The sequence below is a fragment of the Acartia tonsa genome, chromosome 9 (assembly GCF_053477335.1).
Source record: "Acartia tonsa isolate MP-2025a chromosome 9, ASM5347733v1, whole genome shotgun sequence".
Taxonomy (NCBI): Eukaryota; Metazoa; Arthropoda; class Copepoda; order Calanoida; family Acartiidae; genus Acartia; species Acartia tonsa.
In genome coordinates, this window is record NC_137268.1 from 15,840,169 (window position 1) to 15,854,459 (window position 14,291).

The following is a 14,291-nucleotide window of genomic DNA, read 5'->3' on the forward strand; positions in this document are numbered from 1 at the left end:
TTTTAGGGATAGAAAAAATGTATGTTAGTTTAGTTTAGTTTGTTTACAAATTACACGCATATATATTAAAGGTAATTTTAATTTAATTTTGTTAATGCCTACCATTTTAAAGTTTCAGTGGGTTATTTTCAAAGTTTATATTTAATTGATCAAATTATTAAGGATATAAATAAAACAGATTTTAATAATGTATTAAACATGTTTTATGAAAATGTAAATATTTTAAATATTTTAAATTTATTGATAAATTGATTAATATTGCAAACGGTTCTGTGATTATTCTAAGGATTTTATTTTATTACATAATTTACACAGAAACGAATAGAACCACTAAAATACTCCTTTCTGGTAGAATGGAACCTATAATTCATTATTTCTGTATCCGCGGTCGAATATATTATAAACATAATATATATACAGCATGACCCTCGAAAAAGTTTTGTTTAAGCATCTGCAGCCTATATTTCTAAATGAAATATTAAAAGATTCATATGTACATGTTCTCTATAATTTTCTACATCAACGGATATCAAAATATTTTTTTTACATCAATTTACAGCCGAGATTTTTAAAGCCAAAGTTTGGACAAAGTGCTTGAGAAACTGGATATTGCTAAATATTTCTTAGTTTTTTATTAGTATATTACTTTTTATCAACCAGTTAAAAAACAAATAAGAAAGAAGAGCAAGTTTACAATTGATACATTTTTTATTGCATAAAAAAAGTTAGTTTTATATATAAAAAATTACTTTTCAAAATTTCATCAAATGCATTTTTCTCATAACCATTTACCCTCAAATCTTATAACATCTCCTCTTTATTAATATGACCTTAAATAAACCCCTCCCCAATTAATGCTTACGACCGGAAAGATTAGTGCTTAAATTCCCGCCCACTCATACAAATTACTTAAACACACATAAAAATCATTTAAATTGTTAAATGTTTAATAAAAGTTTGTAGCTGTAACTTTTTTGTTTTTTAACTTATTTTGATAAAACAAAAAGTGTTTGATTTCTGTTTATGTAAACTTTCAATTTGCTACTATTTTTTATACGATTTCTTTCTGTAAGGGTGTTTTTGCAATTTACACTAATCTAAAAATGCCTTTTAGAGCAAGTGAAAAAAGTGCTTTCAGCATGAAATAAATTTCTTGGAAACATCTTTACATAAGTTTTATAAAAAGTATTGAAATTATGAGGAAAACACGTCATTTCACTTTAAAAAACATTTTTCTTGAAAAGTTACTTATTCCTCAGCCACTTTTCCAAAACTTTGGCTCTAAAAATCTCAGCTGTTAATTGATGTAAAAAAATATTTTTATATCTACTTTTGTGGAAATCTACAGAGAACAAGGACATATACATTTTTTGATAATTCGTTGAGAAATATGGGCTGCAGATGCTTAAAAAAACTTTTTCGAGGGTCATGCTGTATATAAAAAATCATTTATTTAGAATTGACTGTAAGCGCATCTAAGAAATATTGAAAAATAATGGGAGCTTCACAATCCAAAAATCAAAGTTCTAATGCTGAAATGGCACTCAAAATCTTTGAGCAGGTATTTTTAAATTAACATTTTATTATTAGACACTTAATTATTTACGAGGGGGGGCTTCGCCTCTTGCATCAAGGGGCTCTGAATTCGAATGGGGAGGGAAGGGGTGGAAAACTTGTGGGAAAGAGAACGGGTGGATTGGATGGAAGTTGGCCCCTCATCTTTAAATTGAGTTTTAAAAAGATAAGTAAAAAAAATTGGTTCTGAGGGTGCAGGTTTCTCCTGGGATTGTGGATGTTCCCTCCCCCAAAATAAACCTTTACAGGACCTATATGAAGATTCACTGTAAAGGGGAATCATATCGTCCCAGCAGTTAGCGAGATCCTTCGGTACACATATTGACAGACATTCTGACTTTGTTACTATATCCTTGCTTTTTTTAGGAACTCAAGAACGCTGAAGAAAATTTTGCCTTTTCTCCACTTAGCATCGAATCTGCTCTAGCGATGGTGAGTAAAACATTTTCATTTTTGAAGGAAGCTTCTCTATCATTGGGTCATGTTAAGGAAACGAAGTTGCAGGTTTCTTAGTATTGTTACAGTAGCTTATGAAAGGTTAGGTTAGGTTAAGTGAGATTTGGTGATTTGGGTTAGAGCCCCCACAGGTTCTAGAATTAGGAGGAAAGCTACTGTGAAAATATGACGAAACCCGCAACTTCGTTTCCTTCACATGACTCCTATCATTTGTCCATACAAAAAATTTAATTTCTACTAGCGCTATTATAATTAGGGTTCGGCGAATGCGAATATTTTTATTTATTCTAAAATTAGTTGAACTGACTCAAAAATGGCAATCCCTCATTTCAAAATTTTTTCAAAGTATAATAATACGTTTAATTTTGAGGTTTGGACAAATTTATAATTTTAATGAGTTGCCTTTTCTTATTGTAATATCCTTGTCTATTTTAGGTCACCCTTGGTAGCAAGGGACCTTCAAAAGACCAACTCCTTAATTTTCTCGGGTAAGCTTTTTGATATAATTTTTTTTGTCTAATATTTACATTGAAAAAGTTCTAGAAGCTAAGCTAAATTTGAAAGCAACTGTATGTCTGTTGGTAATACTAAGCTTACCTTGTATTGCTATTGTTACTTTTTATTGACATAATTATTCTTGTCTCGCAATTGAAATTTCAAATTTTCATTGAATTTTGTATGAATTAAGACATGGAAAGTCAGGAAACCTGGGTACTCTGATCAACAATCTTGGCGTTGTTTCTAACTCATTTCAAGACCTTGATTCTTCTATCATCTGGGATTTTGTTAATGTTGCTTTTGTACAGGTAATTTTGATATTTATAACCAGTATCCAATATTTTATAAACTATGAGAATCTTTATACATAATATGAGATTTATCATGATAATTTTTATTCTTATATAAAAGTAGTAGGGTCTCGATAACCGCTGAACCGATATGGGTTTCCTATACAGAGAAGCTTTTCCAGAGAATGTGAATAAATGTTCAGGGGAAGTATATTTCAGCCTCAAAAGAGAAATTGCCGTCCCATTTTTTTACCTTTCTTTTAAACTAATATTGAGTGTTAGAATTAGTTGCACATTAACATAACATTATTTTATGATTACCTTTAGGAAAACTGTGATCTTCAGGAGGATTACACACAGAAATTATATTATGATTACCTTCAGGAAGACTGTGATCTTCAGGAGGATTACACAGAGAAATTATATCAAGATTACCTTAAGGAAAACTGTGATCTTCAGGAGGATTACACAGATAAATTATATTATGATTACCTTCAGGAAGACTGTGATCTTCAGGAGGATTACACACAGAAATTATATTATGATTACCTTCAGGAAGACTGTGATCTTCAGGAGGATTACACACAGAAATTGTCCAACCAATTTGGAGCTACTGTCAAAAGTGTTGACTTTGAGAATTATCCTGTAAGTAATTAATAACTACTTTTCTCGCATTCATTCGAAACCAGTGCAGTTTTCAGCATTATGAAAAAAATTTATCTAGAATTGTATTATATCTAGTTTTCTACTAGTTTTTGGATTGCTGTTTATAATACGATGCAAGAAATAACTATTCTTTGTTTACATATCTGACAAAAAACAAATTGTCTTTTTTCAATTCATTAGATTAATTGCTGATTACATTAAATTTACTTTTAGTAAAAGTCTCTGTTCGAAAATAAAGATTCTAAACATAATTAAAAATACATTTTTTTTTATAGAAAGCAGCACGAGTAATTAATGATTTTGTCAAAGCTAACACCCATGATAAGATTAAAAAGATAGTTGAAGGAGAAGAGTTACAAAATGCAACTATTGCTCTGGTTACTGTTCTTTACTTCAACGGTAACTTTGAAACTTTGACAATATTCTTTATAATGTAGCTTCTCATAGGTCCTGAGAAAGTTTATAACCATTTTTGGGGAGGGTACCACCACCTTCCCTCGTGAAATCACTCATAGAAACCCCCTCCCAAAAAAATAGTTTTTTTCTTAAAAACTAAGATAAATTTTTAAGGGGCAAAATTCAACCCCCCAACTACCTCAAGGGCCCCTAGAGACTTCTAGTGGCAAAGACGCTAGTACTTTATAAATCTTAGATCCAAATCATTCTTTATATTTTTGTTCTTGTTTTCCCTGATTGTAATTTATTTCATGTAAAAAATTCTAAAAGGTCTTTGGAGAGAACCATTTGATGTGAGATTGACAAGTCAAATGGATTTCCATGTTACTGATAACAAAACTGTTAAGGCTGACTTTATGAACAAGGTAAAAAATCATAATAGTTATTTTATTCTTTTGACCTTAGTAAAATAATTGAAAGCTAATTAAGATTCTTTGGTTTAATAAAAATAGAATAATCAATATTCTCTAAAGGCCTAATGCATGCTTTGTTTATTTAAATATTTTTTTAAAATCTTGTTTATTACAAATACCTTTTAAATTATCATAAGATTAAATAACTTTCGGATCATGTATAGAAAACAAAGTAGTTTTAAAAAGAGAAGAAATTATCTTCTTAAGATTTGAAATCAGATGGGCTAGTTATGAGGTAGAATCGAAGTAAAGGTGTCTATAGACTTAAACATTGATCATATTAAGTCATATCTTAGAAAGGCAATTTCTGTTCTTTTTGAAAAAAAGACAATTTTGTTTTCTTTACATGATCCCAACTTTCATATTAGACAAGTAATGTGTTGATGGGAAAATTTGAGTCCAGTGATGTAGTTGCTCTACCTTATGTTGGAGATAGATTTGTTATGTTTCTCATAGTTCCAGATCAACACAGGTTTTGGTTTTTAAAAATATATAAGAATTGTCTTATCTATTTCAAACTTATCATTAATATTCTTGAAATAATTATGAATATATGCAATCTTTTGAAAATTAATTAGCTTTCTTTTAAACCTACTGACGATTATGTCCATCTAAATAAAGATTTAAAAACAGCTATTTAGATTGGGTTTAATGATTAAAACAAATGGATTGAATGTCCAATATTTATTTTTGTTGGTATCAAATTATGAAAATATTTTTTATATATTTAGGGACCAACTTCATATGAAACCAGAGGATGTAGTTGACAACCTGAAGCATACAAAATTTACAGTAGTAAGTTTATTTAATGAAATAGTTTTTTAAATTCTTATTATTTGCTTGAATGTTTTCTGCATATTTTTAAACTATAATTATATATGTTTTATTTAAACAGTAATTAAAATCAACCTAATCTATGTATCATTTTTAAAATCAATGTAAAATTTAGTAAAGAAAGGAATGAAGTTTCTTTTTTTCTTCAGAAAATGACAAACCTGGTTCTTCCGAAGTTTAAGATAAAATTCTCTATGAATCTTGATGAGAGACTCAAGAATTTTGGTAGTTTTCTTCTTCTATATATCTTAAATAACGATAAAAGTTATAGGATGTACGCTTGTCTGTTTGCCTATCTCGCTAACAACTAGAAAGATGTAGTTCTCATTCAGAGATGCTTCTAGTAGGTCAAGTTCAATTTTTTTGGGGGGAGCTAACTGAATCCTAAATTCTAAAACAAAAAAGTGGACAAAATTGACATTGTTTGGTCGAGCTATTCCATATGATAACGTCATATTAGAATCAGTCGGGATACTTTGAAGAGATAGAAATATTTTTGTCCCTGGTTTACGAGGTACTTTTACCAGCTTCATTTTGAACGTCTAAGGGCCTTTCTTGGCATATTGACATTGTTAATTACCTATTAAAGCATTGCTTATTTAGGATCATTTAATGAATATTCATTTTGTCTAGGAGTTCATGATATATTTGATCCTGCTGTGGCTAATCTGACTGGAATTTCGCAATGTAAAACCTCTCTCCATGTTTCAAAAATCAAACATAAAGTTTATCTAAAGGTAAAACAAATTATCTAATTATATTGAAAACGGAAGCAAAGAAATTTTTAGATAAATTAAAAATGGAGATGATGATTAAAAGTGTTGTTTTCTCTCTTACATTTTGTCTTGTCTAAAAAAGGTAACTTTTTCATATTTTAAAATATTTCTATTTTGTAGCATGACTAACAGACCAACGGTAAGTTGGAATAGGAAATCTCTCCAAACAAAATCCCACCGACTATCATGAAAGCAGCTGAGAACTGAGAAAATCTCATTTCACCCATAGTGTTACCGACTGACTGACGGACTAGTTGCCTATCATGACACTTTACAAGTGTTATTATTATTATTAAAACTTTATTCTTAAAATAAATAAATAATTTAAAAGAAAGATATCAGGATAATGAATAAAAGCACGAATAAAATCAGGTTAAAAAAAGATTACAATAGTTTAATTTACTAGATTGATGGCATCATCAATGGCACTTTCCATTGGTTCTTTGTTGTCGTTGTTATTCTTGGTCAGCAGTCCCTTGGCGGTTAGATAGCTGTTGAAGGTTGGCATCTTCAAGGTAATATCAGCTTGTCTTCTCGGTTTCCGCTGAAACGCTCCCAGGAAAAAGTTGGCACATGCTTTATAGGCTGAGGCTGTAAGGTGAACTCCATCAGCTAGGCTATGTTTGTCAAAGTTCTTACCGAAGATGTTCTGGTAAACCAAGAACTCGCATCTGTCCGGTAGGATCAGGCTTGACTGTAGAAATTGGTTGAGGAGGTTGGTATAACCGGTCATGGATATTCTCTGATTTTCACTATCTAGCACAGAGTGTTCTTGTAAGCCACAGCATTGAGAGATGTGTCTTGGGAAGGGTCCTAGGATGAACACCCTTCCCTTGAAGTGCTGTGCTAGATAGATAGTCAGCTTATTTGTGTCATGGATCAACTTGTCCATTTGCTGGTCTGTCAGGATTGTTGGATGGGTCAGATGGAACACTCTCTTGCCGTTGTGTAACATATCCATCCAGAAGTTGTCCTTATTGAGCATGTAATTGCCCAGGCATTGTAAGAAAAGAATGTCGTCTTCCTTACCAGCAGCTAGGAAGGAGTGATCTTGTTCCAGAAGTAGTTGTAAAAATCTCCTCCTTTGCAGCAGGAGACAACCTGTACTCCTTTATTGATGCAGAGCTCTTGCAGAAATGGTTTCGTCTGTTGCATTATAGAGCTACCAAGCATGTAGATGTTCCTGCCACTGTTTATGTCTAATCTGGTGCCAGATCTGAGCCCAGCCAATAAGGATTCCTTACTTGGGATTAGAACTGCTGGAGCTGCTGGGTTCAGATCAATATGGGCAGCTGACACAGACTGTAATAAGGATACGAGGAAGGTCTCCTCAATGTTCCTGGGTATTCCGTGGCTCCAGTCTCCTTCACATCCTACTGAAAATTGCCCTTCACAGCGTGCGTACATTCCCCCCACCTCCTGTACGCAAATTGGGGGGGAAGGAATGGAACTGTCAACAGCACCATGCTGTTCAAGAGTGGAGGTGAGGGGTTGCCAGAGTGAGTATTTCGCATTTTTACCTCCTGCGCTGTTACCAAAGTGACACACTTGCAGGTGTGTGTTTAGCTGCTTAATTGAAATTAGACTGTCCAAGCCATAGCCAGTAGGGAATGGTGGAATAGATGGTAAAATTTGCAAGTTGTGATTAGCGGCCCACTCTGAAAAGCTCAACAGCTGTGACCAGTATGTTGTGTGGCCAATCTTCATAAGCAGGGTAAGAAGGAGACATATACCTATTGACCCACTTCGTATCCTTAGCCCAGCTTTGAAATGTCTAGTCAGCAAATTCTTGAGGTCCATAAAGGTTCCGGACTCTACACGAATAACAGGACAGCAATCCTGTTTCAGACCAGCAAGGACAGGACAGTGTTGATCACCAAGAAGAAAGACTCTTGCATCATTGTTAATGTTATGGCTGTTACCCATAACATCACACGAGAAACAGGTACCTCCAATAAACGTACAGGTCACCTTTGTAGAGGCTGACAGGCCAGAGACAAAGAAGTTAGGTTTTGGTAGAGTCAGGCCCATTCGTTGGATGCGATTGTCCTTGTAAAAAAAAAAAAAAAGTGTTCATGTTCGTTTGTTCTACCATTTCATTTTAGAGCTTCGCTTTTATGTATGATGTCATCTTTGAGTATTTACGCCTTAAATTTGTTATTAAATAGTTTAGGAACTTAAAAGACAATATATTCTAAACAAAACAGAAATATTAAAAATATTTGTTTAGATATAAATACAAATTAAAATCAATTCTTAGTTTTTGACGCAGTTTCTTTTGTACTATAACAGTTAAGCCTAGATGATCTGTTGTTTCACTCAAAATCTCAAATAATACAAACACGATATATAAATAACTATCACAGAAAAAAATAAATACATATTAATGCTTAACATTCGGGCGCAGTCCTAGACCTTAATCTGTCGGGGAGGGGTGGGGGAGCATGGTGCTTTGATCACCAACTCCTTGTTATCTTAGTTCCTTGTCTTCAGAGCTACAGGACATAAAATGTTGTACAATGATCCCCGTTTAATAAAGAATTTTCGAAGAATAAGTCAGTTAAAATCATAGAGAAAAAAAATAAAAGAGAGGAATCGAAGCAACTAGAAGACGAAAATAGGCAGTGGGCCCAGGGGCCTAATTAGCGCTGTTGCCGCGCTAAATTTTATTGCTATTCCACCACTTTTCAAATGGGAGGATTACAAAATTAATATGTAAAGTTTTAATAATTAGAATATAATATTTAAATTAAAAAGGAAATTTTGTTATTAAATAAAAAAAATACTAAAATAACAACATCTAAAAAAATATTTTTTTTACTTTTTACTTTTAGATGTTATTGTTTTAATGTTTTAATTAAAAATTACAAAGAATTTATTTTTATTTAAAAAAATTTCTGCATGAAAGATGAATCCTTTCATTTCTAAAAAGGGGGAAATTTTTTTCATAATAAACATTCAGCTGATTCTGACCGCCCACGGCTGTTTGCTAAATATTACTTTTCTTTTTATTCACATTATTATTTATGATTGACTTACAAAAAGCCCTGGGCGGCTTTTGATTTTTGTCTGCTAAATTTTCTTTAAAAATTTAGGGATGGGAAGTAGTATTTTACCATGAAAAGGGGGTGAGTATTCATCCTCTTATCCTTTTTCCTTATGGTTAAAATAAAATTTTGCTTCATCACCATTTTGAAGCTAGAGGATCAATTCGTGCAGTGGAATTGACAATAGTTATGGAAATATTTAGCTTAAAAAATTTCCAAAAAATCTTTTCATGTTTCTGGGTCAAAGGAGTTCAGTGAAATTCCTTGCTTAAAAATAATGCGTTAATTTACTTCCTGGTTGGCACAGAATGCCATAAATCCTGGCAGGGTCATCCTTGTAAAGACCAAAATATTCTCTTTGACCTAAACAAAGCATTTTGTTTGCCAAAAATTCTTAAATATCCTATAGTAGTAAAAAAAAACAATATGATATATACAAGGACCTCCAATGGAGTGGTAAAGGTGTGAATACCCCCTCCAAATTATTGAATTCCCCCCCCCAAAAAAAAATTGAATTTTGAGTTATTATCCCCCCCCCCCAAATGAAAAAGCTTGAACACCCTTGGATATATAGGTGTTGAAGTCAATTATAGGTTCCAGGTATGATCCACCCGATTTTTAATTTAATCATGTTGATATTACCTAATCGATTAGAACCTGGCAGCCGGATTCCTGTAAAATTTAACTGTAGAATTAACTGGGAATCAGCTCGTCGTCGGGAAGGTGATAGGATGTCAGATGCGCGACGTAAATAGTTAGAGTGGGGGGAATGCCTTGGCCCAAAACAGGCGCAACTCGCTACCATGCACAGTTGGGACTTCTCAGACAAAGGTCGTGCATCTCATTCTCAGAGAGTTGGTTGTCTGATGGGTGAATGGACGCTTTACACCGTAATCATGTATTGTATGTATGTTCCAAGGTGCGTGGAGAGAGGTCTAGTACCTGAAGCGACACCTAGCCCCCTAGAGTCTTAACTCTTATGTCCTTATTTTGGATTTGAAAAGCAAATCTACTCTATAATTCAGAAAGATCTGTCCTACGTCTATACTACAATTTTGGCGCAGTCTTGTACTTTTCATAGGTTGAATTGTATAGAACCTTCGCTGCCTATTTTTGTCTACAATTTTCTAATTTCCTATATTGCCAATCTTATTTTGAACTTTTTGACTACTTATTTTTATGATGGCGACTGATAAGGGGAATATTAATATGGAGGTTGAAGAGCTCAGGGCGGCCATGGATAAGTTCATGGCAGATGTAACGGCCAAATTAACTGAAATTAACGCAACCAAAACTGAAGTGGCGAATTTAGTTTCGGCACAGGTTAAGGAACAAAAAGATGCTCTGTCCAATGATGTTGATGTTAAATTAACTGGGGTAACAACGGATATTAAGGAGCTTAGGAAAGTGGCTAAGGACCTGCCCAAGGATGGGAATCTAGACTCTTATATTAAGGATAGGATTGAACATGTTCAAGTGTTGGAAACCATGGGTTTGGCAGGTGGAAGTATGGACGATACATTGGATATTAGCTATGGAGAGCATGTTTCAACCTCTCACTTAATAGAGGGGGCGGGTAGAATGGACAAGTCCAAAATAATGGCACCTGGCGAGTTAAAAAACAGTATGTTTGACTTTTGGGGCCCCGACAACAATACAAATTGGGTGAATTGTTATGAGAAACATTTTTCGAATTTTGAACAAGCATTGATCGCTGAAATCCCTGTAATCCCTGACAGATACACTTATTTTGAAAGTTTGAGTATTTCTCTTAATAGGAGTACTAGGGAGGGGGGTGCGATCGATTCCGCACAGGATGTAACTCGTAGAATTGAGCGCCAACTTAAGTGGAATGATAATTTTAACAACTTTTCACCTGATTGGGATATTAGGGTTAATTTTGAGGATTATTTCACTATACTATGGAGGGGCGCTGAGGAAAATTTGATTGATGATCCAAGTATTATCAAAAAAGTACTTTACAAAAAAGTCATGAAGGCCAAGCCAGATATGGTGGGGTTAATAGCTACTCCTGAACGCTGTGCTTCGGCGTCGGCCTTTAAATATTACCTTCAGTTGCGACGCATATTAAGTCCCTATGCCGACGGTGAAACCGCAGCAAAGTTGTTTTACACGGTAAAGCAAAATGATGGCCAACCCTTGGATTTGTATTTCACTAAAAAGCTTAAGGCATATAAAAATATGCATCCAAGTTCGGTCAATGCAAGACAATGGAGAGAGTTTTATGATAATGTGGCAAGGGGCTTAAAACACAAAGAGCTAGCCAGGGACATGTCTAAGTATGGGGAGAGCATAAAGAATCCAGAAAATTATGGGGATTACTTAAACTATATGGTAAAGAGGGGGGCCCATTACATCTCTTGGGCTAACAATGGGCAGGGAGAAACCGAGAATATAGATTCTTGCTTTACTACGGCCACCAAGGATGAACTAGAATGTAAGAAAGAGAGTAAGAATGACAAAATTGTCATTAACGAGGTCAAAAACGGGGAAATAAATAGGGATGAAAGTGGCATTGTCCAAAATGCCCCACATTCGGAAGGACAACTTGCTGAATTTATAGATAGCACAGATCCTATAACTGGGGAGCAATTGTTGAATGTGATCGCAGCCTTGAACACGAGAATGAAAAAGAACTTTATTTGTTGGTGGTGTAATAAAGATGGCCATGCAGCAAATGAATGTTTTATAAAAAGGGATGGTAAACCACCACTACCAAATTCTCGTTTTGGGAAAATGAACAAAAACAAGGAAAACAAGGGGGCAGCAACTAGATTTCAACCCTCATCCCGGCCAATTTCGGATCAATTTGCTCGACAGGTAAATCAGGTGGAAGCTAAAAGCGGCGGGGATGATAAATTGACGCGGGAAATCGAATATTTAATAGCTGCGGGAATGGAAGCAAATCAAAATCATACACCTATTTAAACACATAAAAGTTAACACAATATTATTATTGTAGATCTATATTGATATGGATGTGCAAAATATTATTGTGCACAAATATGTTTAAAAGGGTTATGTCTAAAATTGGGGGAATTATAAACACATTTTGTTCAAGTTTGATTGGGGTTATGTCGACACAAAGAAAAATATTTTCGTTAAAGTACATTAATAAATTATCTAGCTATTATATATAAAATGATAGTAGCGCCTTTTATTATTTATATTGAAATTAGATAAGTTGGGGTTGATTTCTAAAACAAAAATTAATATTGTTTTGACTAGCTTGCAATATTATATCCATTATTAGGATTATAATGGATTATCTTTGCATAACACATTAGGGTGTTTCATAAATAAAATTAGGGTTACTTTACAATCAAAACTAATGTTGTTTTGACACGCTTGCAAAATAAAACTGTTTTGCTGAGTCAAAAAACATTTTGGGGTGTTTTTTATAAACAAAATACAAATTTTTTTGATACGGTTGTACTGTAAAATCTTTCTAATGGGTTGTTTTGAAACGTTGGCAAATATTTATCTCTGGTGAGTAATTAATAGCCCGGGTTGCAAAACAAAGGGGAAGTTTGCAAAAATATAAGCTGTCAAAACAAAATCTTGGCACTAGCAAAATGGGGCAAAAGAAGGGGTGGGATAATAGGACGCACTTGCCTGCGGGGCCATTAAAACAGCTTAATGGGCTTCTAAAGGGTTCAAATCTTCTCCGTGACACGTCGGAGAAAAGAGAAGGGGGGGAAGTCAAGATTGTTGTTTTTCATTGGGGGTAAACACAACAACAACACATTTTTAGCAAAGCCAAAAAGACATTGCTTGAAAGCACAGTCTATTTTTGGCTTTTACTCTGATTGGTTATAAAAACAAAAAATCAAATTGAGTATTTTGATATTAAATTGTTACACATATATTATTACATATATGTATTATTGTAGTGTATATTTTATTTTAAAGTGAAGTCAAGTAAGTAAAACCTAAGTATATGGGGTAGACGGGGGAAATCATGGCTTATTCTAGCATACATTTTAATAATGATAGGGGGGGAAAGTTGTTTTCCGCTAATTGTATATACGATAGCGGAAACAACTACCATTCTTTAATTAGTAAAGAATTGTTGGAAGAAAATAATATAAATTATTGGCCTCTAGAAGCACAAGCTTTAAATGTTAACTTGGAACCAGTTAGAATCATTGGGAGGGTGCAACTTAGGTTCACATTGGATAAATCTAAAAGTTCGTTTGTAGAAACATTTTACATACCTTCTGTCACTAGTAAAGTGGTAAATTTAGGTCTACGTTTTTTGCAAAACAATAAAATAAATTTACTATTTGATACTAATGAAATCCAAATAGAGGGTGTTCACTTTAAACTGCCGCCGTACGAAATGGGAGGGGAAATTTGTGCAGAAGTTAGTAAAATTCCTAAATTAAAAGAATTAATACAAAACATTGATGTATGGGTACCGGGAATTAAGAATCACCAAAAGTCATCAATGCGAACAGTAGGGGGGCAAAAATTTAACCTAACACTATGTCAGGGGGCAAACATAGTACCGGGGGGGGCAACGCTCCTAGTAAAAGCGCCATCTGCAAAATTTCACTCTCGGGAATGGTACGTCGGTCCGAATACAAATAAAATCTTAATTAATACAAGTCTTATGGTTTTGGAAGGGGTTTATAGGCCAAACTCTGATGGAACTTGTTTAATTAATTTAGTAAATATGAGTGGGAAAGAAGTTAAATTACAAAAAGGGATAAAAATTGCTTGTGGGTTCCAATCTTCATATGAAAAAGCACCTGAATCTAATGATATTAATTCTTTATCAACAGATGATTTATTGGAAAGAATACGTTTTTTAAAAGAAAATTTAAGGTTGGATGAAAATGAAATTCTAAAGAATGACAAAATATTAAAGGGTAAATTACTTAAAATTTGTTTAGATAATTTTCATATATTTTCAAAAGGAGATTGGGACATTGGACATACTAATATCATGCAATTTAATATACAACTTCAACCTGGGGCAATTCCAACGAAATCTCGAGTCATACCCCTTAACCCCACCTATGAAAAAAGTCTTAGGGAACAACTTGATAATTGGCTAAAATCCGGGGTAATTAGTGAGGGAATGTCTAATTGGTCCAGCCCAATTTTTGCTGTGCGAAAAAAGGGGGTGAATGGGAACCCTGGGAAGTTAAGATTCGTTGTCGACTACCGTCTGCTTAATAACCAGACGGTAAAGACTCAATGGCCTTTACCACTCATTCAGGATAATTTAGAAAGGTTGGGGGAGGGGCGGAT

The 14,291-nt window shown here is 33.8% G+C and overlaps 1 protein-coding gene across 2 annotated transcripts; it reads left to right on the top strand.

Annotated features, from left to right (window-relative positions):
* On the top strand, window positions 1-5,988 carry LOC145328316 (uncharacterized). Of its 2 annotated transcripts, none has more exons than XM_080171945.1 (12): window positions 1-71; window positions 1,458-1,561; window positions 1,942-2,007; window positions 2,467-2,519; window positions 2,720-2,837; window positions 3,318-3,464; window positions 3,761-3,884; window positions 4,212-4,306; window positions 4,723-4,826; window positions 5,086-5,149; window positions 5,338-5,413; window positions 5,822-5,988. In XM_080171945.1, exons 2-12 carry the CDS (start codon window positions 1,496-1,498, stop codon window positions 5,941-5,943), a joined length of 1,035 nt encoding a protein of 344 aa, XP_080028071.1. In that variant the 5' UTR covers window positions 1-71; window positions 1,458-1,495; the 3' UTR covers window positions 5,944-5,988. The 2 variants fall into 2 exon arrangements, with proteins under 2 accessions (XP_080028071.1, XP_080028072.1); XM_080171946.1 differs by having other exon boundaries at window positions 3,375-3,464.
* Window positions 5,989-14,291: the final 8,303 nt, after the last annotated feature.

Bases quoted from the DNA above. Each gene is read 5' to 3' on its own strand.
- LOC145328316 (XM_080171945.1), top strand. From the start codon at position 1,496: ATGGGAGCTTCACAATCCAAAAATCAAAGTTCTAATGCTGAAATGGCA. The intron at 3,465-3,760 runs GTAAGTAATTAA...TTTTTTTTATAG, and splicing joins TTGACTTTGAGAATTATCCT to AAAGCAGCACGAGTAATTAA. The intron at 5,414-5,821 runs GTAGTTTTCTTC...CATTTTGTCTAG, and splicing joins TGAGAGACTCAAGAATTTTG to GAGTTCATGATATATTTGAT.